The 26,670-nt window shown below is 44.3% G+C and overlaps 1 protein-coding gene across 3 annotated transcripts in view; it reads left to right on the plus strand.

Moving 5' to 3' along the window:
• Positions 1 to 1,997: 1,997 nt before the first annotated feature.
• The window catches only part of LOC126174792 (chitinase-like protein EN03), a 165,016-nt gene continuing 140,343 nt past the window's right edge, over positions 1,998 to 26,670 (plus strand). The window contains exon 1 of one of the 3 annotated variants that reach the window (XM_049921190.1): positions 1,998 to 2,165. In XM_049921190.1, the coding sequence (XP_049777147.1) occupies positions 2,045 to 2,165 (121 nt within the window). In that variant the 5' untranslated portion in view covers positions 1,998 to 2,044. The remainder of the gene's footprint in view (positions 2,166 to 26,670) is intronic. The other 2 variants (XM_049921166.1, XM_049921174.1) reach the window with 2 other exon arrangements.

Below are 26,670 nucleotides of genomic sequence, written 5' to 3' on the forward strand. Positions count from 1 at the left end.
GACTTCGTCACTAGGAGTGGAATCATTCATTTCTCTGTGAGCAGAGAATGAAATTTTCACTCTACAGCAGAGTGTGAGCTGATATGAAACTTCCTGGCAGATTAAAACTGTGTGCAGGACCGAGACTCGAACTTAGGACGGGAAGTAGCAGACGAGGTACTGGCGGAATTAGAGCTGTGAGGACGGGGTGTGAGTCGCGCTTGGTTAGCTCCGCTGGTAGAGCACTTGCCCGCGAAAGGCAGAGGTCCCGAGTTCGAGTCCGAGTCTATGCTTCTTTGCGGAGACTGAGGCATTGCAAAGTGCTTGTTTACGACCACACAGTGTCTAGCATTGCGCTGAAGTAGTTTTCGACCCTAGAAGTTTGCAAAAGCTAGTTCACGTCCTCTCTATTGTCAGAATTACAGCTACGCAACGCACGTTGAATGTACGACGGCCAGCAGCACTGAATCGGCACCATGCATCGGCAGACAGGGCATCTTTAAGCAAATGCGTTAAGTTCCATTTGCTTGATCTCTGAGCTCTTTACTGCCAGTGTTAGTCAGGATGAAGGCTTTCACAGGCTCGGAGTGGCCGCGCGGTTTAGGGCTCCATGCCACTGACTGCACGGTCCCTCCCGCCGGAGGTTTGAGTCCTCACTCAGGCTTGGGTGTGTGTGTTGTCTTAGCATAAGTTAGTTTAAGTAATGTGTAAGTCTAAGGACCGATGACCTCAGCAGTTTGGCCCCTTAGTATTTCACACACATCTGAACATTTTTTGATGCTTTCTTAACTTCGATGCTAATTGATATCAACCACTTAGTGTTCCCGTCGAATAAACAGGGACGCGATTTCGGAGTCAAGTCATAAATGTTTCACCGAACTCAAATTTAGAATAATGAGTAGGAGCTAATGTTCTATGTCAATGACTGCTCACTTTGCATTTTTAGTGTTGGTTTTTATAATAAATATCTGCACAGTCGCCAGCTGTTCTACTTTTTCTGGGATTAGATTCCATATAGCTATCCTGATTAAATAAGAGTATTATCCTAATTTAGGGATTTATTCTCATGTTACTCCCGGTTGCAAGTTGCCAATAGCAGCACTAATTTAATTCAATTTTAGGAGTGACCATTACATTGCAAACACAACATTGACAATCATTACGCTGACACATATTGTATGTTCAAGCACAGTAGCATTGGAAGTTCTGTTCTTAAGTGTTCTCGCTGCCTGGACTCTAAACTGAATGTCTGGGACTGAAATTTTTATCTGATGATGCACATTTTGGTTAAAAATGGCTCTGAGCACTATGGGACTTAAAATCTGAAGTCATCAGTCCTCTAGAACTTAGAACTACGTAAACCTAACTAACCTAAGGACACTACACACATCCATACCCGAGGCAGGATTCGAACCTGCGACCGTAGCAGTCATGCGGTTCCAGACTAAAGCGCCTAGAAATGCTCGGCCACAGCGGCCGGCAACACATTTTGGACTTCCGCAGTTGACCTCAGATTGTTTCAGCTGAAATTTACGACAGTTCTATCAGCAAGGTCAAAAACATTCAATTTTATCGCCAAGTTCTCATCGTCTCGGAAGATCACAAGGTCGACAAGACTTTAATTTCTCACTTTCTTCCGTCTTCCGTCACTTATATTATGAAGGAGGTGCTGTCCAATCCATTTATGATCTTACAGAGTAAAGTTAGCTCCATCTTCTGCAAATTAAATGGAATGTATGCTGGAATATGGTCTCCATCGATTTCGTATTCGTTTTAGTCTAGTGTAATCTCTAAGGACATCGATTTCAACAGGATATTACGATCTAACTGACCCCTAGTTTTCACCTTGAAGGGTAAACTTTTGTACAGGTCCAGTTCCGCACAACATTGAAACTGCTTTTACGATCAGTAGGAGGAAGAAGTGCGCCGGCGGATGCGACGGAGCCACCTTGAAGTGACGTCACAACTCCCCTCCCGACCCGTTCGGTAGCGGTGCCCCCCGCCGTCGCTGGTAAACAGCTGGTGTCTGCACTGCAACTCATCGCACAGTGTGGTGTTCCCCGCCATGGCGAAGACCCTGCTGCTTCTGGTGGCTGTGGCCACGTTCTGGTCCGCCGCCCACGCCGTCGTCGCCTCCAACCGCCGCATCGTCTGTTACTTCGATGGTGCTGCCCTCAGACGACCAGGTAACCTCCAGAGTGTCTTACGTTTTGTGACGTCCATGTTGTCTAAGGAAGGGAGCGTGGTGCGAAGGACGACTGTAACGGAAGTGATGTCATGCAAGAGTATGATGACGTCAGACGTTTCGTAATGAACAGATAGAGGTAGGTGGGTCAGAGAAAATGCAGAGGGCACAGTTGACGCGCCTCAGAGAAATGGATGGATATTCCGAGTAATATAAACGTGTCGTAGCACACAAAATGTAAAAATAGCATGGTTTTCACTTCTTTAGGTTGTACTGCACAACTTCAGTAACAGAAATTTTAATATCTTACACCAAAAAGCTGCTAAAAAGCTTTAATACGCTGCAACTTGCTTCCGCAATTTACGCCATCAAGCTTTTGACTTATAATGCTGTATACCACATGTCCATTATTGCAAGATTTCTTACATAGCATTAACATATGCATGATATTTGTTTTGACTTGAGACAACTAAATATCTCGGGAACGAAGCGTCGTATGAAAATATATTCTAGGTGAAAAATTAATTTTAATAACGGGGACATCTGTCTGTACTGTAACTGACCACCTCCGAACCACCCCTCCTCCGTGTACGGGGTTAACTTTGTATTTTCAAATGGGACCGTCCCCCCCACCCTCCCATTTTATTGTATATTCGGGTTCTACGCCAAAAATAAGTACAGTTTGCTGAAATAATTGTTTTCCATTTGTGGCAAGTGACGCTGTAATCGATCAACAACCTGTGCGCCTGTCTTTGCAATTAAGAACAGACGCATTTAATTCTACATTTCATTTATGAGGTAAATGTAAACGTTTGTCCTCTAACGGTTGATACTGATATTCAAACGTTGCTTGAATGTTGCAGATGTGGTTGTATACTACAGATAATATGGATAGACATTGACATTTCTGGCAAATAACCTGCTCGTATGGTAACGTAGTTTTCTGTGCCCTACGAGATTAATTGTGATGAGATACCCAAACTATTGGAATGCTTGGTTTCGACGGCTGCCCTCGAACCCCCCCCCCCCCCCCCCCCCAACAGGGTGACGAATCTCGGTGAGTGTTTCGATCCAAACGCCGTTAACTCCGTTAAATGATCATGAAGTGATAGTGACAGAGGCACTTGTCAAGGGTACTCACCGAAGTCAAGCACTCCTAAGGCGAGCGCCGAGGGGGCTGACCGAAATCAAGCACCCGAATAGTCATAGGCAAGGGAACTCACCAAAAAGAAGCAGCCCGATGGGAACAGAAAATTATTAGATTCACCTTATTGATTCTCGATGACGCTAAACGTGGTTTCCAACCAGCCATTCAAATCACTAATAATATTGTATTGTAAAATCAAATTTGCAACACTAAGGTAAATGTTGAACATAAATGTGAACCATTACATTGTAAGTGAAATGTAGAATCAAAAATGTCGACTCTTTACTTGCAAAAACGAACACACATGATATTATTGATCATAGCGCCATTGTCCAGAAATGAGAAACAATGGTTTGAATAATCCGTATGTATTTTTTGCGTAGAATCAGAATAGGCAATAAAAATAAGGTTGGGTGGTGGTCGAGGGGGGGGGGGGGGGAAGGAACTCATTTGAAAATACAAAGTTGATACCGCCCATACATAAGCGGTGGTTAGCAAGCGAGTATTTATATCACAGACAGGTGTCCTCTTTGCCAATATTAATTTTTCACGTATAACATTTTTTTGATACGATGCATCGAGATATTTAGTCGTCTTAAATTGAAACAAACCCACTGTATGTATCTTGAAATAATGGGCATCTGCTATATATACCATTTCAGGCATTAAAGCCTACCGCATGATGACTAAATGGAGGAACTAGTTCCAGCAAAATAAAGTTTTATGACAGTGTTTTAGACGGTACTCATGCAATTTTCTATTACATAAAAAGCATAAATGTTAACTGAAATGTTAGTTCGGATAGCGATGTGTCATTTATGGCACCGCGAGATTATCACAACGAATAATCAAAGCCGATGTTTCGTCTAATGTGACATATAACATTTGTCAACGTGACTGCTTGTTGTATGTCATGACTATTATGTGACGTCAACTGGTTCAATAAGTCCGGCGTAGTTAATAATAGTTAATAATATATACATAACTTTTCGGCGGATAAACGCATCACTATTTAATTTTTATGAATACAACCAACGTAATTACTGAGTGTGGTATGATGTGTGTGATTGAATATAACTTTTAATTTGAACATACACGTCCAGTCACATTAATGTAAGCACCGCTTATGTTCGACGTCAACGTGCAGTAACCACCCACAGACGGCAGGTGGCAGCAGTAGGAGTGGTGTGGTGTGCGTACTGTATGACCTTCGGTACACACACCATCAGATTATTTGACTCGTCACTCTAACGAAGTAGGCGAGTGTCAGCAATATGTCTCGTGGTCTTATCGTGGCGTGTTTATCTTCTGCCGTTAGGTCAGACAATAGAAATGCCACTTGCATGCTTAGAGTAGGAGATTGACGGTGACAAACTTTAAACAGAACTTGATTAATTTTCACACACATTTATTAAAATAGTAACAAGCATAAACCTTAGGTAACTTGATTCTGGATGCTATTTACAATTGACAATCTGATGTTCCTTTGGTCTTGGTACTTGACAAAGTGTCTATACATTTATCTTCATGGCTATGTACAGGAATATGGTAATCTTATTACGTGCAGACTGAAACTTGACTATAGACTGGTACAGACTAATGTAGACTGGTACAGACAGGTGCAGATAAATGCAGACTCGTACAGACTAATGCAGACTGACTAATCGGAGGTCTGTACACTCGTTATAATACCTCGCATGTTCAGGTATCACGGCGCGAGTGTGATCCCCGAGGAGAAAAGGTTCTACGTTAGCAGAAATCACATTGGCTGCATTACATATTAATATGCGGATCGGCGGAAGCAGAATTTGGTCCGTCTCTAAGGCAGCGCCATCTCGTAGTGCAGAGACAGTCGAGCGCTGCACCTGCGCTGTTGTGCTTAGTGGGGTGCGCTCTAGTGGGAAAGTTGTGTACGCGCTGACTACGCGGAACTATGTACACGACAAGTGGACAATAAATAAAGCATGACCCCTTGGGGGGGGGGGGGGGGACACAAAAGGACAATGCAACCTTTGTCATAATGCAGAAAGCAGGCGGCTTATCAGACAACCAAAAGGGCTTTACCGCCAAGGGTGGAAGCATTTCCGAAACGACTAATTCTGTAAACTGTTCGCGTTGCCGCCGTGGTTAAAGTATACCGTGTATGGCAAAATGACGCTATCCGAAACCACCGCCGAGGCAACTGTGGTGCACCACGAGCCATAAATCACAGTCACGAACAGCGGCTGCGGAGATGTGTGCGAGCGACTAGACGTACAGCTGTTGAGCGACTGACTGCCCAGATGAACCAAGGGGCTACCAACAGTGTCTCCTCAACGACTGTTCTGCGAATGTTGCTGCAGATGGGCCTCCGCAGCAGGTCCTGATTCATGCACTCACGCTGACTGCTGTTCATGGGCGACGAAGGCTGGAATTTGCACACCTATACCCAAATGTACCTCTCTAACATTCTGCATGGTGTCTGTTTGTTCTAAGTCGTGTCTCCCTACCACTTTCGCGCAACGACGCTCTGAGCGTGTTTTTTAGGGAATTGACTAGTTTGAACCTGGGACCTGTTGATGGTAAGGAGACGCCAGACCACACATGACATGTAGAGTTCAGAAGGGTTCAGTGAGACTAGCGATGATATAATCAAATACTCAATGATTTCAGCGTCAGCTCCACTGCATACCCTGTAAAAGAATCTTAATACTAACTAAATTTAGTGGAAGCGGTTCAAGACTTTCCTATTTTTAGTTAGCTGGTAAAATAACGTCGAAAAAGAAGTTAAGTTTACCACTGGAAATTTTATTCTACTCACAAAACATTGTTTATAAATTGCACTATTGATAAAAGGAAATGTTTTAATACAGGATGATAAAAACCAACTGCGTTCAACAAAAATGTGAACGAATATTCCCTATGGATGAGCTATGCTATATCACATCTATAATCTAGGTTTAAGTTAAGTTTCATAAAAAGAGAAAACTATCAAAATGGTCTACAGTGACCCTCAATTATCTTTAATTACTTATTTAACTTGTCGTAAATTACAGTGGCTGACGTGGCTTCTCAATAATTATATAACAGAAAAATCATCGCATTTCAGATTTTAACTTACGTAGCAAATGTGAATACCATGAGCTTTAATTGACGATCGGCACTAGTATTACGCAAAAAGAGGATGTAACAGATGAGACTTCTGCAGTTCTGAGTGAAGCCTTATGTGCTCAAAAATGCGGCATCGCGTGCGTTCATTACCTTGTCGGTGTTTAGGCAGCATCAGGGGGCGGCAGGCGGCATAGCTCCACACACCTCGCCGACTCGGAAGCAACTCCCTGCTAACTTCTCCTTACTACAATTTACCGAAGTTGGTTTAAAAACAGCTATATGGCTGTGTTTTCAACTGACTGATCAGGGTCTCAATGTTAACCTTAAGCTCCGCCTACAAAATTCTGTCTATCCAATGAGAAACGCTATACTTTTCGTGGTGGGGCAATGTTTTTAACGTTTGCAACGTAACAGAGACGCGAAAAAGTCTCACGCTAAAGCTTGCAGCTGGTGTGGCCCTTTTAGTGTTATCGTAAGATCTATACTGTTCTTCTGGAGGCTCTATCTTTTAACATGGGCTGGAGGGCTCTATCTTTTAACATGGGCTGGGGGTGATCTTGGCAGTCAGCTGGCGACGTGGGTGTCCGTCCCTTATCGTAGGGCCTTCTAGCTTAACACTGTTCTGCTCTCGGCTTCTGTTCTCGTTTCTCCCCTCGGAACTGCGTCTGTTTCATGGTGGGAAGGTATGACATGCATTTAGGCGTTCTTGTGTTAGTCTGTGGTATTCCATTTGCTCACTCGTTGATCGTATTACTTTGGTTAATTTAATGTCAGGATTTATTCGGAGCTATGTGACATACTGCCGGATTTGCTTATCATGTCAGGGTTTTCATGGAAGGTGTTGGATTTGCCTGACACTTTACACCTCCAATGATTGAAGATAGGTGGCCTATTCAGGTGAACTACGCTTTATGCTCCAAACACCCTGCAATAATCTTCGGTAGGGGTCAGGCCGACAGAGGGAGCGTTATGGTGTGGAGAACATTTCCGTGGCACTCCCTGGGTGGTCTCATCGTTATGGAAGGCACAATGAAACGACACAAGTATGCATCCATCCTTCGGGACCGTGTCCTCTCCTATGTATATGGAGTTTGTTTTTCCTCAGCATGACGACATCTACCAGCAAGACAATGCAACGTGTCACATAGGTCGCAGTGTACGTGCGTGGATCGAAGAACACCAGGATGAGTTTTCCGTGTTGCCCTGGCCACTCAACACGGATTTAAACCCAATCGAGAATCTGTAGGACTACCTCTATGGGGCTGTTCGCACCATTGATCCTAAACCGAGAAACCGAGCGGAGCTGGCCACGCCACTGGAGTCGCCATGGTTCCACATCCCTGCCGGTATCTTCCCGAACCTAACTGACTCGCTTCCTGCAAGTCTGCTCTGCAGAAGGTGGTTATTCAGGCTTTTGACAGGTGGGCACATCAATGTGACTGGACAGCGTGTCACGTATTGGAGGCTGGCTGAGTACCTCATGTCCGAAAGCTACGAATAAAAAATAAAAATTAATAAAATATCAAAAATTGTGTCTTTGTAGTACCACAGTCTAGAATTTGTGTCCATTAAAGAAAAAAGCGGTTTAATCGACCTCTCGTAGGTTGAACCCAGTGTCATTAAACCCCCACCACACCGTCTTGTCGCAGTGGTTTCTGACTGACCGGCGGTGAAGTCGCAATTGCTCTCCTCTATGACCGTCGTCTTCTCATCACATGCACTGTCAGGAAGCCGCTGACTGTGATAACTATACGGATGCGGACCCAATAGCACAAAAGAGGTACTGTTGCACATCGCAAGTAGATATACTGATTAACGATTCCGGCAACAGTAACTGAAACGTTGATTTTGCTGCGTGTGAAGCAGACTGTTTGCCGATAGTTAATAATATACACTTGCTCACAAGTCCTCTTAGCTTTGAGCCAATCTGTGAAGAAATCTTGGATGGTGTAAATGGCAGGGCCTGCCTGTGAAAGATAGGGATCTGGCTTCGAATTCCGATGCGGGACTCAGGTTTCAAAAATGGTTCAAATGGCTCTAAGCACTATGGAACTTAACAGCTGAGATCATCAATCCGCTAGAACTTAGACCTACTTAAACCTAACTAACGTAAGGACATCACACACATCCATGCCCGAGGCAGGATTCGAACCAGCGACCGTAGCGGTCGCGCGGTTCCAGACTGAAGCGCCTAGAACCGCTCGACCACAACGGCCGACGGACTCAGGTTTCTCTCATATAATCATCACAGGAGATTACCTAGAGAAAGAGAATTCATTTGCACTCATGGGCCTCAATTACGATGAGACCTCATGGAACTAGATACTGCCTTGAAAATATATCTGATTACTGGCCGGTGTTTTGTGGGCGTGAAGCTGGCGCCAATAGCGCGTTCGATATACGTTCAATTGGATTGGGATCAGACGAATTTCGTCACCAAGATATCAACCTGAGTTCACTGCTACACTCCTGAAGCCACGGTATCACGATTGTGGCTCTGTGACACAGTTACCCTATTGGAAAGTGCCATCGGCGTATTGAAGACATCAATCATGAAGGGATGTAAATGCTCCGTAAAAGCAGCCTTCACGTAGTCCACAGCTGTCATGTTGCCTTCGATTACTGCCACATGTCTCGTGGAAGCGCGTATGAGTGGCCCACATACTATAATTTTGTCCCCACCGCCCTACCTCCCTGGTGCGGCAGCCATTTGTCAGGATGACGGTGTGTCCGGACACTACCATCGACCTGGTGAATTAAAAAAGATTCATCCAACCAGACGACGCATTTCTGTATGTTCACGGACCAAACTCGATGATGCCCTGCCATTCGTAATTGTTGGTGTCAATTTACATGTACGTAGGGACTGACTGCTGTAGACCCCTGCGTTTAACAATGTGCGCTCAACGATGCGCTCCGAAACACTTGCGCCTGCACCAAGAATCTGCTCTGTCATCATATCTTAAACGGATCGCTGTCTACCCTATTTTACAGAGCACGCAAGCAGTTTTTACGATGGGGCGTGCACGTCAAATATAGTCGCCTACTCGTCGTTTCACCGCCCTTCAGTCACCTTCCATAAGTGCTCGTGACAATAGCACATGCACAGCTGACCAGCTTTGCCGCTTCCGTGATGCACGCTCCCTGGCGCCGATAGCAATCTACCCTTTTCAAAGTCGCTTATGTAAATACACTCCTGGAAATTGAAATAAGAACACCGTGAATTCATTGTCCCAGGAAGGGGAAACTTTATTGACACATTCCTGGGGTCAGATACATCACATGATCACACTGACAGAACCATAGGCACATAGACACAGGCAACAGAGCATGCACAATGTCGGCACTAGTACAGTGTATATCCACCTTTCGCAGCAATGCAGGCTTCTATTCTCCCATGGAGACGATCGTAGAGATGCTGGATGTAGTCCTGTGGAACGGCGTGCCATGCCATTTCCACCTGGCGCCTCAGTTGGACCAACGTTCGTGCTGGACGTGCAGACCGCGTGAGACGACGCTTCATCCAGTCCCAAACATGCTCAATGGGGGACAGATCCGGAGATCTTGCTGGCCAGGGTAGTTGACTTACACCTTCTAGAGCACGTTGGGTGGCACGGGATACATGCGGACGTGCATTGTCCTGTTGGAACAGCAAGTTCCCTTGCCGGTCTAGGAATGGTAGAACGATGGGTTCGATGACGGTTTGGATGTACCGTGCACTATCCAGTGTCCCCTCGACGATCACCAGTGGTGTACGGCCAGTGTAGGAGATCGCTCCCCACACCATGATGCCGGGTGTTGGCCCTGTGTACCTCGGTCGTATGCAGTCCTGATTGTGGCGCTCACCTGCACGGCGCCAAACACGCATACGACCATCATTGGCACCAAGGCAGAAGCGACTCTCATCGCTGAAGACGACACGTCTCCATTCGTCCCTCCATTCACGCCTGTCGCGACACCACTGGAGGCGGGCTGCACGATGTTGGGGCGTGAGCGGAAGACGGCCTAACGGTGTGCGGGACCGTAGCCCAGCTTCATGGAGACGGTTGCGAATGGTCCTCGCCGATACCCCAGGAGCAACAGTGTCCCTAATTTTCTGGGAAGTGGCGGTGCGGTCCCCTACGGCACTGCGTAGGATCCTACGGTCTTGGCGTGCATCCGTGCGTCGCTGCGGTCCGGTCCCAGGTCGACGGGCACGTGCACCTTCCGCCGACCACTGGCGACAACATCGATGTACTGTGGAGACCTCACGCCCCACGTGTTGAGCAATTCGGCGGTACGTCCACCCGGCCTCCCGCATGCCCACTATACGCCCTCGCTCAAAGTCCGTCAACTGCACATACGGTTCACGTCCACGCTGTCGCGGCATGCTACCAGTGTTAAAGACTGCGATGGAGCTCCGTATGCCACGGAAAACTGGCTGACACTGACGGCGGCGGTGCACAAATGCTGCGCAGCTAGCGCCATTCGACGGCCAACACCGCGGTTCCTGGTGTGTCCGCTGTGCCGTGCGTGTGATCATTGCTTGTACAGCCCTCTCGCAGTGTCCGGAGCAAGTATGGTGGGTCTGACACACCGGTGTCAATGTGTTCTTTTTTCCATTTCCAGGAGTGTACATTTCCCTATGTACAGCACTTGTTGCCAGAATGATTTCCCATGCGTCTCTGCTCCGCTATACTTTCCTTACAGCGTCACATGACCGTGACGCTTCAATGCTGAAAACAGTCTCTCATTGCTAGTGGTCATAATGTTTTGTCTCATCGGGCTATTTTGTCGTTCTGTTCACGGATGGAGTGCTTGTACGCCTCTTTGTGAGCTTAATTTCATATGAACTGCCTCTACCGGATGTATTGTTAAGGGGCTAAGGAATATTTGTAATGAAGGTCCTTGAAGATTTCTAAGTTGGAAAAATAGAAAAGAAATTCCAAGAACAGACCCTGAAGCCCACGCCATGTTCATCGGCCGCCATGTCATTTTCCACCATGCGGCGTCATGCGGGTGCCATAAGGAAGAGGATGGGGTCAGGCCACGGCACTTCCGACCATTGTCGACGTTTAGACCGTGAAGCCGCTATCTCTCCATCAGGTTTCTTCCTCAACCGGCTTTACGAGGCCGAATATACCCCGTATCAGTCTTCCCACCAAGGACAAGTCCATGGCAGTATCGGGAATCGAATCCGGGTCCTCCGCATGGCAGCCATCTACAATGACCACTCACCTGCGAAAGAGGACGATTTCTAAGTAGGTTCTTGCAAAATGTACAATTGTTTTCAGTATCTGCCAGTTAATATGTCTCGACATTTTTTCCTCTCACCAGTCAAAAGTCTGCGATTATTCGCACCGTCCTCCTTTGTATACAGAGTGTTCTGAAATTTACGTTTGTACTTCAAGGACCTGTAAAAGGTTGTGTGTCCATAATATTTTGAATAGGAACCTATGTCCAAAAATGTAGCATTTACGTCCTACGACGGTTTCAATTAAAATGTTTAACACATCCACTTCTGCTTGAGGAATTAAATTAGGTGCGACGCAGCGCAATTATTAGATACCAATTCGAAAGGAAACACAGCGATACACCCTTTTATCACTTAAGCACATTTGTTTGTATTAATATTTAAACATTACATTCCGTGCGTACAGATGTTGGTTTTTTTTTGAGAATAAAGTAAACACATAACCATGTTTGATGAAAACATTATCAGACTGTATCCACAAAATATTATGTACATCGCACTGAATAGAACAATGAATACGGTATCTATAGGTAATGAAGTGAGTGAATGTCGAGCCCAGGATTGCATCATCACTTCAAGTAAAAAGAATGAAGGCATTTAGTGATAGAATATGGACACAAAAGACAGATAAGTTGTGTTGTGAACTGTCGATGTGTGGAGAAAAATGTCTATACCGAAGTCATCTGGAACGCTCTCGGACAATAGAAGGTCCAAGCAAAGTATGAGGGACTGTGGAAGGTCAAGGCTGAACCGCACGTTATTGCTGTTTTTCAACGGAAAAGACTGTTATTGAATGATTAATGTTATCACAGAGAAAAATTGATCAGTAAAGATGCATAATTCTGCGAAGTATTACACTACCTTCTGCCGCCTCAGCTGCTTAGACAGTTGCACTGCAAAAGGACTCATCCAGGTCGTCTTCGTCTCCTGTATGAAAACTGTCGTCAACGTTGGAGCACGACCCTGCTCATTGCTGGCAAAGTTTCATGAAGAACAGTCTTGCCGGCCTACACCCACACCGACCTTGGCACAGAAGCCAGGAGCCGCGGGTTTCATTGCAGTAATGAGAACCAATAAATTTCTTCGAAGAACGCATAGTTTCCTAAATAAAGGCGAAAACCTGAAATAAGTCCGAAAATTGTGAGGTTTCTCGGGCTTTTCGTTGTGAACTTGACCTCCTACGAAGCGCTTACTTGTATCACACCAATGAGTAGTAGCCTGCAATTTTCTTTACCTTATGGTGGATCTCCTTCATATCTCTACACACTCTTGTTCCCAACTGTGTGTATGGCATGACTGACTATTTGCTACTCATTAATCCTGTCCTCGAAGTATGCCATGTTCCATGAAGAGCTCAAGTTTGAATTCCTCAGTATTAAGGACTAACTGGTAGACTTCGCGTCAGTTTGATACTTTGTTAGGATCTAACTGGATATTACTAACATTTTTGTCCGATAGAATTTACTTTGTTCTAGAAATAGTCAAATATTGCAACAGGTACCACTCGCTAAATTATTAATGGCCATTCATGTATAATATGAACAGTAACTACTTTATTACAAGTAGGATGGCTCTCCACCCAGTATAAAGTGCTGTAGCTTATCTGTCACGATATTTTTGGTCCTTTAATAAGGAAACAAGGTTATGAAAGGCTTTATAACGAGAAACTGGAGACTAGTGACACTGTTGAGAGAAATTTTGGATTAATTATCTTTGCACTGGATAGAGCCGCAGAGAGGAAAAGTAATAGCATGGAGTGTGGAGAACGTTTGCCGTAAGTGTATATGTAGGAACGGAACAAGTGTCCCATAACAGGCAAAAGTGTAGAAGTCTCTCGACACTTACTTTAAATCAGAACACTGATGTAGTTCAACGGCTCAATTCTTCACAGACTATTAGTACCTCGTCGCAGCAATGTTGGTAGCCACAATTTAAACACACCTTGTACAGGTGATATTTTCGACATGAGGAGTAACATATTTTTGTACACTGAATATAATCACTCTGGAAAGCTATTGCAAAAGACTTTTGGAAATTGATCAGTCGCGTTCTTTATCGCGTATTACACTACGCTGATCTCCCAGAATATTCACGGAACTGTGCGTTCGTAGAGGTCAGCAACCGGTCACGTAAGCGATAACACATGATCTCCAGAAGCACATTATGAAATTAGTCTAGTACTGAAAACTTTATACGCAGTAGAGAATTATCAGCCAGAAGAAATTCATAACATACATAATGAGTCTGGGGAGCTCGTGATACATCGGGCAAAGATGAGATGTTTAGAAAACAAACACACACGTGTCAGGCTCAATAGCATCACAGTATGGAATTGTTGTAATACTGTTTGGCTACAACAGATATAACAAAGACATAACGAACCTCAGTTTACTGTATTTTATTATCTGCAAAATAATGGTCTTGCGAAGAGATACTACACGTAGATGCTGGACAATACACAGGATGTTTGAAAAAGTGTTTTATGTTCTCACAGAAGTCAGTGTTGATGGGCGCTAGAAAAAGAGCTACAGAAGTATGTCCAGAATTCATATTTTATTACTGTTGTTGTGCTGTACATTTCGAAGATTGGTTTGATGCAGCTCTCCATGCTAGTCTATGTTCACCAAGCCTCTTCGCCTGTGCTCAGCTAGCGCAGCCTACATCCATTTCAATCTGCTTACTATATTCAAGCCTAAGCCTCCCTCTACAAGTTCTACCCCAACTCAGACTTCCATCCACTACCAAACTGACGATGATGTCTCCTGTCTATCGATTTCTTCTTTAATAAAGTTATTAAATAATTTTTCTTTCCACAAATCGATTCAGTTCCTCCACTTTTTGGATTAGATCTACTCATCTAATCTTCGGCATTCTTCTGTAGCACCTCATTTCAAGACCTTCTATTCTCTTCTTGTCTATACTGTTTATCTCCCAAGTTCACTCCAGACAAATACCTTCAGAAAACACTTCCTAGCACTTAAATTTATATTACGCATTAACAAATTCCTCTTTTTCAGAAATGATTTTCTAGATGTTGCAAGCCTGCATTTTATATCCTCTCTGCTTCGGCTATCGTCAGTTCTTTTGCTGTCCAAATAACACCATTCATCGACTACTCACGTGTCTCATTTCATAATCTAGTTCCCTCAGCAACACCTGATCTAATTTGATAATCCATTACCCTTGTTTTAATATTGTTGATTTTGATCTTATAGTATCTTTTTGAAGACGCTATTCATTCCGCGTCCAAGTCGCGTGCCGCCTTTAAGAGAAACACAATAGTAGCATAGCTACGACTAACCTGGTGCACTTCCCACATGGCTAGTGCCGAGAGGAGCCATGCTCCATCTAAAGTCACGAATCAAGATGGCGAAATCAAAGGTGGTGGGTGCTCTTGAGAAATTTAAATATGCAACATGGCGGTGATGATAAATTTAAAAATGCAAAATGGCGGGACGAAACTAGCTGTGATTGTCGGAATGAAAAAAATTTAAAATTTAAAAAAAATTCAAAGAAGACGGAGCTCGATCACTTCTGATAGTCGCCATTATGGTGCCATACTCATATGTATCTAGACAGCCTGAAATTTGTGCCACTTCATAAATGGTGTACCATGCAATATCTCCACATCTTAAATACGTAGGCTTCACATCATTAGCATCACACACACACTATATATATATGAACCTTTAGGTAAAGCAGCGTTTGTGAACGTCCACAGCTCATCTCTATACCACACTTGGTGTAAGACACAGTAAACTCTTACATTAGATATTTCCACATCTAAATTGTTCTACAAAACATTGATTTCCACTAAGTCTAACTTCAACATATTCATTCTCCTCTTTAAATTCTGCAACATTCATACCCAGTTAATAGGTCTTATTCACATGCTCTGACCAGTAAAATGTCAGCTTTGAGTTTTGTGGCGACAACATCATCCAGAGTACAGAATGAGATTTTCACTCTGCAGCGGAGTGTGCGCTGATATGAAACTTCCTGGCAGATTAAAACTGTGTGCCGGACCGAGATTCAAACTCGGCACATTTGCCTTTCGTGGGCAAGTGCTCTACCATCTGAGCCACCCAAGCACGACTCACGATCCGTCCTCACAGCTTTACTTCCGCCAGTCTCGGTCCGGCACACAGTTTTAATCTGCCAGGAAGTTTCATCCAGAGTAGTTGTCCACAGATCCATATGGGGGCTGTTTTATCTCTGGTATATTTTACCCAAGAGGATAAAGTCCTATAGTAGAGCTTGTGGACTTTCAAACAGTAAATGTGATGAGTGGTCCTCAACTATGTACCCTCTGAGTCAGAGTTGCAATACTGAAAGTTTTGGCTGGTTTCGTTGTCTAGGGGCTAGGATACGTAGTTGCCGCATTACAAGCCAAATACTGCTGAGTCTAGAGTATACAGTACGAATATACACATGAATCGAATGGTCGAAGGTTTCTATCACTCGGCAATTGCAAATTTTGAATGTGACATAGAAATTTATAAATGAAAGATTGCAATTAAATAAAACCTGCAGGTACTATTTTTAACTGCTTTAAATGACGATTAAGGTAGCAGAAGTACCTTTAAGAATGCCGTTTATTACTGCAAAAAAATTATTGGTGTCGGTGCTCCAGCAATTAAATAAAATATAAGTTGAATAACAGGTAAACAATAGATTCTATTTCAGGTAGTTAGTTATGAACAACAACATCGCTCGCGAGGTATTCACTTCTAAAAGCATACTACGTCTTCACTGCAGAAACCAAGGCTATCTCAAATCGGCACTCCGAAGTATTTGTATCTCTCGTGATCACGGGCAAACTGCTCCTCTCCAAGTCTTTCCCATGACTGACGGTCGGTGCTCCACATCCAACACTCTCTGTCCTGTGCGACTTTCCCTGTCCTGTGCCGTGTGCCGTCCTGCTCAGAACTCTTCCTCACTTCCATCCAGTCTCCCCATTCACGAGCACTGTGATTGGCTAGACCGCTCGCGCCATGTCTACAAGCCAACGCACCCACACAAACTTAATGAATCACATTCAAAATACTGGATTTACATTTAAATAACTTGAAACTGAATAAATATTCCTATGGATGGACGATAAACACGCTCTAACACACATTATTGAATACATAAACAAATTAAACAAATATATGTCAAAGGAGTATCAACAGAAGGTAGACCAGTGGCCTAATGTCTCTGTGCTTTCTAAAACAGAGTAAATATTTAATCAATGGCTTCATAAATAGTATATATTGGATTTAAACAAAGACACAGACGAATAAATATATTTATAAGCATGCTGCTACCGTGTTTTCGTGTAACTATGTAGTACTTACGGCATAAGCAATAAATAGTAATTCATACCAATTTAGGTTTACACTAATAGGTTTCTAAAGACATGTCGATCGAAAAAATCGGATGAACCGTTTAGATTTTGGAAATCCGTTACTGGGTGTTACTTGTATAATTTACAGTCCCATACTAAACTCTAAACTAATAAAGACATTGAAAATCTTACTACACCATCAGAATCATCGTGCAAATAATGGTAACGCTCACGTTTCTTTTTAAGGTATCATGAGCTGTGAAGTGTATGCGATTGTGGTTTCACGAAGTCCGCCATCTTTGACACTCCCGGCATACAAGTCTCCTTCATTGACACAGTGCTCGTCACAGTGTCAACGTGGAATTCCCAGCGACGCGGACGGCCTGGACCACGATCTAGGGCTGCCCCTCTTGCTCCGGCCGATGCTCGGCACCACGCGGTTGCTGACGAGCTCCGGCTTGCCGAGAGGCCCCCGCACTTAGAATCTCGCCCGTTACCTCACAAGCTGGATGTTCTTGCTTTCAGTCGTTCACAGTACCTATACATTAAGGCCATGCTGGCTGATCTTACAAGGCTAATCAGTCATTCGTACAAAGTTTTGCCCCTTCAACTACATAAAAGACACTGCCCCTCTTGAGGAACCACAGGTTTGTCTGGTCTCTACAGGTCTCTCGAAATATACCTCTCTGTTGTGGTTCCACCTATGGTGCAGCTTCCGTATTGTTGAGCCTACCTCCTCTTGGCAAGGTCCATGATCCATGGAGAGGACTGAAAATCAAGTACCTTAAGAGGTATACGCTGATGACCCAAAAAATTATGACCACCTGCTTCATGACGTGTTTCCACCTTTGCACTGCAGTACAGCAACTATTCTGCTTGGCATGGATTTGACTTGTCTTTGATAGGTTTCTGAGATATGTTGCACCGGACGTTTATGTACAAGTTTAAACTAAGGGCCAGTGGGTTGTGGGCGTGGATCTGACGTCCAATAGCGCTCCAGATGTCTTCCATCGGGTTCGTATTGGGTAAATTTGGTGGCCAAGACATCAACGTCAGTTCGCTATCATGTTGCTCAAAGCAATATAGTATGATTCTGGCCTTGTGACGTGGCCAATCATTGTGCTGAAAGATGCCATCACCGTCGGGGAATACATCAAGCATGAAGGGATCAATACTTTCCACGTAGTCCACAGGTGTCTTCGTGCTTACTAAGACAGGGCTCAAGGAGCCCAGATTAATGTCACCTATAGCGTAATACTGGCCCACTGGTCTGCAGCAGTGAAGAGGTGCATGTTTTGAGGAGCCACTCGCCTTGATGACGACATATCGAAACATGACCACCGACCTGGTGTGAACGTGATTCATCTGCCAAGGAGACATGTTCCTATTGACCCATGGTTCAATCTCGATGATCCCGTGCGCACTACAATTGTAACTGACGATATCGTTGTGTCAACAGAGCCGCTTGTTCAATAATGCGCGCTGAACGCTGTGCTCCAAACACTTCTGCCGGCACCAGCACTGTACTCTGTCCTCAGATTTGCTGCAGATCACCGCCGATCCTGCTTACAGAGAGGGCAAGCCTCAAACCTCTGTATTCTTTGACCAGATATGGACGTCCAACACGCTGTTGCCTCCTCTTGGTTTCACCGTTCTTCACGAGCAGCACCACAACAGCTTGCGAACAACTATCCAGCTTTATTGAGTACGAGATGCTCGTTTCCAGGCGCCAGGCCGTAAGAATCTGTCACTGTCAGAGTTGTTATGTGGGTGGATTACGCCATCTGTGGCTCATAACGTCGCTAGAAGGATGCCTCTTTTGGTCTCTGCTCCGCTTAAATACTTTCCTCGCCACGTCACGTGACCACAACACAGCCAGGCGCCATTCAATCTCGACACAACAAAGCCATGCTGGCTAATCTTACAAGGCTAATCAGTCATTCGTCCAAAGTTTTGCCCCTTCAACTACATAAAAGACACTGCCCCTCTTCAGGAACCACAGGTTTGTCTGGTCTCTCCAGGTCTCTCGAAATATATCTCTCTGTTGTGGTTACACCTACGGTGTAAATTTGGGGCCATTACTTTTCAGCACATCCTTGTATATTCTCCTGAACACTATGTTCCATTCGCATTAGCAAACTTACATTGCTTAGCACACAGGTACTTAGAAAGTGTCCCATTTTCTTAGAGGAAATATTTTAACAAAAAATGGCTCTAAGCACTATGGGACTTAACATCTGACGTCATCAGTCCCCCAGACTTACGACTACTTAAACCTAACTAACCTAAGGACACCACACACATCCATGCCCGATGCAGGATTCGAACCTGCGACCTCAGCAGCAGCGCGGTTCCGGACTGAAGCGCCTAGAACCGCTCGGCCACAAGGGCCGGCTGACGTGGTTTACTGACTGCGGAGCCCATACCATTTTCTGATCTCGTACTACATTACCTAACCCATTCGTTTAAAGAGAGATACAGTAATCGAGAAGGATCAGTAAGATTGTCTCCTCGTTCACCTGAGCTTCATGTTTTAGAATTTCTGTGTGTGGGGACATTTAAAAGCATTGGTGACTGTAAAATCTATCGACAACGTTCATACGTTGCAGAAGGGTTTGTCACGTTCGTTTTACCAATTTCTAAGACTGTGAAAAAATGTTTGAAAAACAAGTCGGTATCTCTTGTAGTGAAAACAGAGATATGGCCGTCGTGAGACAGAATATAACAAATTTCGAAAAGGTTTTGGTTTCCGGCCGTCTGTTCAAAGGACTTTTTCTAGTCTTCTGTAAAATTATTGCCGGCCGCGGTGGCCGAGTGGTTCTAGGCGCTTCATTCCGGAACCAAGCGGCTGGTACGGTCGCAGGTTCGCATCCTGCCTCGGGCATAGATGTATGTGATGTCCTTAGGTTAGTTAGGTTTAAGTAGTTCTAAGTCTAGGGTACTGATGACCTCAGATGTTAAGTCCCATAGTGCTTAGAGCCATTTTTTGTTAAATTATTTCCTCTAAGAAAATGGGATACTTTCTAAGTACCTGTGTGCTAAGCAATATAAGTTTGCTAATGCGAATGGAACATAGTGTTCAGGAGAATATACAAGGATGTGCTGAAAAGTAATGGCCCCAAATTTTTTGTTCTGTTCTGAATATCGGTTGAGATATTACGTGCTATGCGTGCAATACTGTCGAATTTCCCGCTTCGCTGACCGAAGTTGCAACTCTCTGCCGCTAGAGGACTCCGAATTATAGCGTGTAACAAGGCGGTGTGTAACTTAACTGTGTCGGTGCGTGAGAAAACAGAAAATACGAATTCTAAGAGTTCTTCCATACACGGACCACCCTCTCTTTCAACACGTCAATGTCGGAATACACAAGAGCGCTGCCACGTCTGCAACAATCCGACGCGTTGTGTTCACTGTGTCATCGATCATCCTCCATACTTCCCGGCTTGGCCCCACTCGATTTTCATCCGTTTCAAAAACTGAAAAAACATCTTCGATGACTTCGTTTTGATAGTGATCAAGTAGTGCTAACAGAGGCGACACTGTGGTTTCGTTAACAAGTCTATAGTGACAGTATCAAGAAACTGGTCTCTCATTGGGAGAAATGTGTTCGTGGCAGGGGTGACTATGATGAGAAATAAATATGTAGTCATGAAGACCGAAGCTGTAGAATGTTGATAAAGTTTGTTTTATTTAAAAAGCTTTAAGAGTTTTGACTTAAGAAAACCGGATGCATTATTTCTCAGTATGCCCTCGTATTTTGTGGAAAGCAAATTAAAATAAAAGTTAACTATGTCTATACTCATACAGCTAAATAGGTGTGCTTTGTTTGAAAAAAAGAAAGAAAACAGCTACATGTAAAACTTTATCGATGAATTACGAAATGGAAATGTGCTGATAGAATAATTCACTGCCAGGACATCCTAACATGCTGGTGTTACGTGTCTCGTGTACTCGTAATTATGATTTGCTTTGAGTTCCGTCAGGCTGTCAGAGATCCCACCCACCTGTCAAGTTGTTTTTCGACTAGAGGTCTCCTTCAACGATTGACTTATATCACCGTAATAGGCGAGGTCATATTTGATGCTATGCACTGTATATGTTTCTGTAAGCATTTACGTCAGCTACTGAATGAAGTACCGGGTGACTCACTGTCGTTCTGTAAACCTGTCTGTAATTCGTAGGTTGTTTCATTGTTTCCTTAAGTCGCTACGTTTCGACGTCATCATCCTGTTCACGGATTTGGCACTCTTCCACCTTTTCCGGCCCTTCGGCCCACACCTTTTTTGATCGCTTCATGCTTCTTCCGTTTGGTCGGTGGCAGATTCACATCGTACTCGTAGTCTCCAGTCTTAACGAAAGTAGCAGAAGATAAAACTGGGGATGTGTTAAATGAGTACCAGTTTCGTTTTTGGAAAGATGACGGCACCAGAGACGCAGTTATTACATTGCGCTTAATAATGGGAGTAATAATTTAGAAAAATGAAGATATGTCCATAGGATTTAGCAACCTACAAAAAGCGTTGGTAACGTAAAATGGTGCAAGCAGTTCGAAATTTTGAGACAAATAAATGTAATCTATAGTGAAAAACGAGTAATAATCAATATGTACAAGAATCAGGACAGAAAAATAAGAATGGAAAATCAAGAACGAAGAGTTGGGACTCGAAAGGGTGGTCTCTCACCCCTACTGTTCAATCTATACATCGAAGAAGCAATCACGGAAATATGAGAAAGATTATGAAGTAATAATTCATAGTGAAAGGATATCAGAGATAAGATACGCTGATGACATTTCTATTCTCAGCCAAAGAGGAGAAGAATTGTAGGACCTGTTGAATTGAATGAACAGTATAATGAGTGCACAGTATGTATTGAGTAGAGTGGTGTTGTAAAAGGATTTTGAATATTAGGTGGACTGTTAACGTAAGGAATGAAGAGGCCATTCGCTGAATATGTGAAGAAGTCAACATATGTAAAACACTGACAAGAAGAAGGGACAAGACAATAGCACGCGTGTTAAGATGTCAGTAAATAAATTCTGTTATACTAGAGGGAACTGTAAAGGGTAAAAACTGTAGGGGAAGATGTAGACTAGAAAACGTCCAACAAGTAATTGAGGACGTAGGGTGCAAGTGTTACTCTGAGACAGAGAGATTGATTCAAGAGAGGAATTGATGGCGGGGCACATCGAACTAATCAGAAGGTTAATGACTCCAAAAAATATCAACTACATATGCCCAAATCAAATGTGGACCATACAGCTCGTTTCATCTAGTACGTGTCTTATTTTAATGAGAACAAGTTAGGATACATAGTCACTTTTCTTTTAGTTTTGTTATGTTCATAGTTTTAACGTTGGGCTCCTGTTCTACACTCCTGGAAATTGAAATAAGAACACCGTGAATTCATTGTCCCAGGAAGGGGAAACTTTATTGACACATTCCTGGGGTCAGATACATCACATGATCACACTGACAGAACCACAGGCACATAGACACAGGCAACAGAGCATGCACAGTGTCGGCACTAGTACAGTGTATATCCACCTTTCGCAGCAATTCAGGCTGCTATTCTCCCATGGAGACGATCGTAGAGATGCTGGATGTAGTCCTGTGGAACGGCTTGCCATGCCATTTCCACCTGGCGCCTCAGTTGGACCAGCGTTCGTGCTGGACGTGCAGACCGCGTGAGACGACGCTTCATCCAGTCCCAAACATGCTCAATGGGGGACAGATCCGGAGATCTTGCTGGCCAGGGTAGTTGACTTACACCTTCTAGAGCACGTTGGGTGGCACGGGATACATGCGGACGTGCATTGTCCTGTTGGAACAGCAAGTTCCCTTGCCGGTCTAGGAATGGTAGAACGATGGGTTCGATGACGGTTTGGATGTACCGTGCACTATTCAGTGTCCCCTCGACGATCACCAGTGGTGTACGGCCAGTGTAGGAGATCGCTCCCCACACCATGATGCCGGGTGTTGGCCCTGTGTGCCTCGGTCGTATGCAGTCCTGATTGTGGCGCTCACCTGCACGGCGCCAAACACGCATACGACCATCATTGGCACCAAGGCAGAAGCGACTCTCATCGCTGAAGACGACACGTCTCCATTCGCGTCTCCATTCACGCCTGTCGCGACACCACTGGAGGCGGGCTGCACGATGTTGGGGCGTGAGCGGAAGACGGCCTAACGGTGTGCGGGACCGTAGCCCAGCTTCATGGAGACGGTTGCGAATGGTCCTCGCCGATACCCCAGGAGCAACAGTGTCCCTAATTTGCTGGGAAGTGGCGGTGCGGTCCCCTGCGGCACTGCGTAGGATCCTACGGTCTTGGCGTGCATCCGTGCGTCGCTGCGGTCCGGTCCCAGGTCGACGGGCACGTGCACCTTCCGCCGACCACTGGCGACAACATCGATGTACTGTGGAGACCTCACGCCCCACGTGTTGAGCAATTCGGCGGTACGTCCACCCGGCCTCCCGCATGCCCACTATACGCCCTCGCTCGAAGTCCGCCAACTGCACATACGGTTCACGTCCACGCTGTCGCGGCATGCTACCAGTGTTAAAGACTGCGATGGAGCTCCGTATGCCACGGCAAAGTGGCTGACACTGACGGCGGCGGTGCACAAATGCTGCGCAGCTAGCGCCATTCGACGGCCAACATCGCGGTTCCTGGTGTGTCCGCTGTGCCGTGCGTGTGATCATTGCTTGTACAGCCCCCTCGCAGTGTCCGGAGCAAGTATGGTGGGTCTGACACACCGGTGTCAATGTGTTCTTTTTTCCATTTCCAGGAGTGTATATGAGAGCCGGGGTGTGCAAGTGCAAAGCCAGTTAAAAACAAATCTTTGATCATATAAGACGAGCGAGTGCAATTCTCGCTCTTTTCTCTGAATTCCTAATCTATCTTATCGTTGAGTTTGGCCTCTGCGTTCATCGACAATGCCGCCACAGTGAGAACAACATGCTTAGGTATGCACCAGCTTATCTCTACTATTAGTGGGTCACCTAACCATGGAAATGTTGTAGGACGGTGTATAGGACCTTGGTAACTAAGTCAAGACTGAGATTAACAGATATTTATTTGCTCAAATGACTGGCAGAAATCGCAAGAAAAATTAAAAGAAAATGATGTTCTCTAAAACTCATATGAATTACAAAATGACATTAACACCATGAGAAGGTACCACAAAATGTGAAAAAGTGTACGGAGACCAAGCAACAAGATCTGCTAATCTGAGCAGCTCGCGAAATCAATGTTAACGGTACAACAATATGCCACAAATTATAATCAAATTAAGCAACACAAGTTGCGTACAATGTAAGCAAGTGGCGAGCTGCTCAGAATATGGATCGAACTACCAGAGCTGCAACACTTACATTTCCTCGAAATCAGTAAACCTTGTACCCATCAGCGCCAAAAGTCGGCTAGGAGATGAGGACTACCACTGCGGGTGGCAACTGAATGACCCTAAAATATACATCTCTTTCCACAAATTTCTAACTTAAAAAAATAAATAAATAAACAAACCTTGTGTGGGCGGGACGACTCAGTACCATTGTCAGTTTCATGAAAAAGCGGGAGGCCCTGCTGAAACATCCCGCTTTTAGCATACAAAACACATGTTAACAAGTAAGGGATTCGTAGTGGGATGAAGCAGGATCAAATCGATTGGTCGGCTTCTTCTCACCAAGCACATTGGCAGGCAGGGCGACTCGATTCGATTGGGTGCACCAAATTTTGGAGTGAAAACAATGGCCCTTCCGACACTGGTGGGATGGCGTCTCGGCTTCTCGTCCTCTGATGTCCGAAAAGAACAGGCAAAAATGCCGTGCTCATTCATTTTTTGGGGATGGCAGTGACGGCACGGTACCCTTCGCTCAAGGCTAGAAGAGCCACTGGCTCGGCGGACAAAGAAGCAAAGTCTGCCGCATGATTACTTCCGCAAAAACAGCCCAACACCAAGGGATTTTCCATCTTCCTAACGACATTCACTGATCGCCTCCTGCCGACAAAGAGCGTCCCAGAGACCACACCAGGAAAATGCCTCTCTAATGAGAAAATACAAAGTTTTTCTCATAACACAAGTACCAAGTGCGCCCTAAATAAAGTTAATTATGAAATGATAGCAAAAATGAATCAGTATTGCGTAGAAAAATGTGACGAGTTGTAAAACCTTAATGAATTGTCAGTTCATTTTTTAATGTACACTCATGTGTTTTCTTTATAACTGCTTAAGTTAAAAGTATACTATTCAGGATAACAGACATAATGAAACATACCTTCTATTTTACTTAAATATGATGGTAAAAAGATGCTAAAACTATGCATTTCCAACACTTTCAAAATAATGACATGTACATGATAAGCACAAAATTTACAAGAAGATACATTTTGTGCTTTGCAGTAGGAAAAACTGGTGTGTTTGCACATCATGCCTATTTTACTTGTAATATTAATGTGAATTGTAGTTCATTATATTTGGTGTAATTCAATTGTTACCGATGGTTTTTCTTTTATACGACGGTTGGAACTTAAATAGTGGCTACTATTTATTCACAACCGATACAAAAAAGTTACATGTTTGCACCCGTTACTGCCCTTCAAAGTAGTCACCGGCGTTGTGTAGAACCCGTTTCCAGCGATGTAGAAGTAGTAGTATACCGCTAGCAGCGCCTGTTCTGCTGATGGTGTGAATGGATCGGTCCACTACCTGTCGAATCCCTGGAAAAGAGACGAACGTAATGCGTTAGGATAACACCATCACAGTCGTACACGAGAATCACCATAACTTTCACCATATTGGGGCTCTGACGCACTTTCGACTTTCGCGGTGACCCATAACGACGCCATTCGTTGGACTGGAGTTTCAGTTTTGGCTTCGTGGCATTCGCTTCACAACTGCTCCAGAGATTCGACAGGCAGGAGACCGCTCGATTCGCACCATCAACAGAACAGGCTCAGCTAACGGTATACTACGATTTCCATATCGCTGGCAACGGTTTCTACACAACCCTGGTGACTACTTTTAAGGACAGTAACAGGTGCAAACATGTAACTCTTTTGTATCGGTTGTGAATAAATAGTTGCCGCTATTTAGGTTCCAACCCTCGTATTTACTTTATCAGACTGAAGATGGCTAGCCCAAAAACCTGGTCGTGACAAAGTGCATATGCTACGAATCAATGGAAATAATTCTAGTAAAAGTACAATCTTGGGCTTTATAGTTTCCAGCAAAGGGCCCAAAAATATAGTGCGAATCACATCACAAAAAACTGTTAATTATCCTCTTAACCTTTACGTGGTTCATAGGTCACTTATGTCCCTCTAAAGTAATATGCAGTTTTGGACGTCTGGTGCTACCATGTAGCGAGATGCTTTCCTAGCATAGATAAAAATCTTACGGATCATGGAGTGGATACACAGGGTCAACCAGAACCCCTTCCAACGAAATTTCGGAGTTTGTTCAGAGATGATTTTTGAGTATTTTGATTCAACGGACTGATCTTCAATAGGTCGTTAAGGAGTAATAAATTAATTAAGATTTAATCGTCTTTCTTACGAGAATTATTTTTGTTTCTGTGAAATATTTTCAAAACGATGGAAATACAGTCACCAAAACCTAGGGACACGAAAGGATCCAGTTATTCGTGGGCTCCTATGAACGAATGCAAAATTATTGCGATGTAGTTGCTGTTACTGCGCGAACTAT

Source organism: Schistocerca cancellata, chromosome 1 (assembly GCF_023864275.1).
Source record: "Schistocerca cancellata isolate TAMUIC-IGC-003103 chromosome 1, iqSchCanc2.1, whole genome shotgun sequence".
Classification (NCBI taxonomy): domain Eukaryota; kingdom Metazoa; phylum Arthropoda; class Insecta; order Orthoptera; family Acrididae; genus Schistocerca; species Schistocerca cancellata.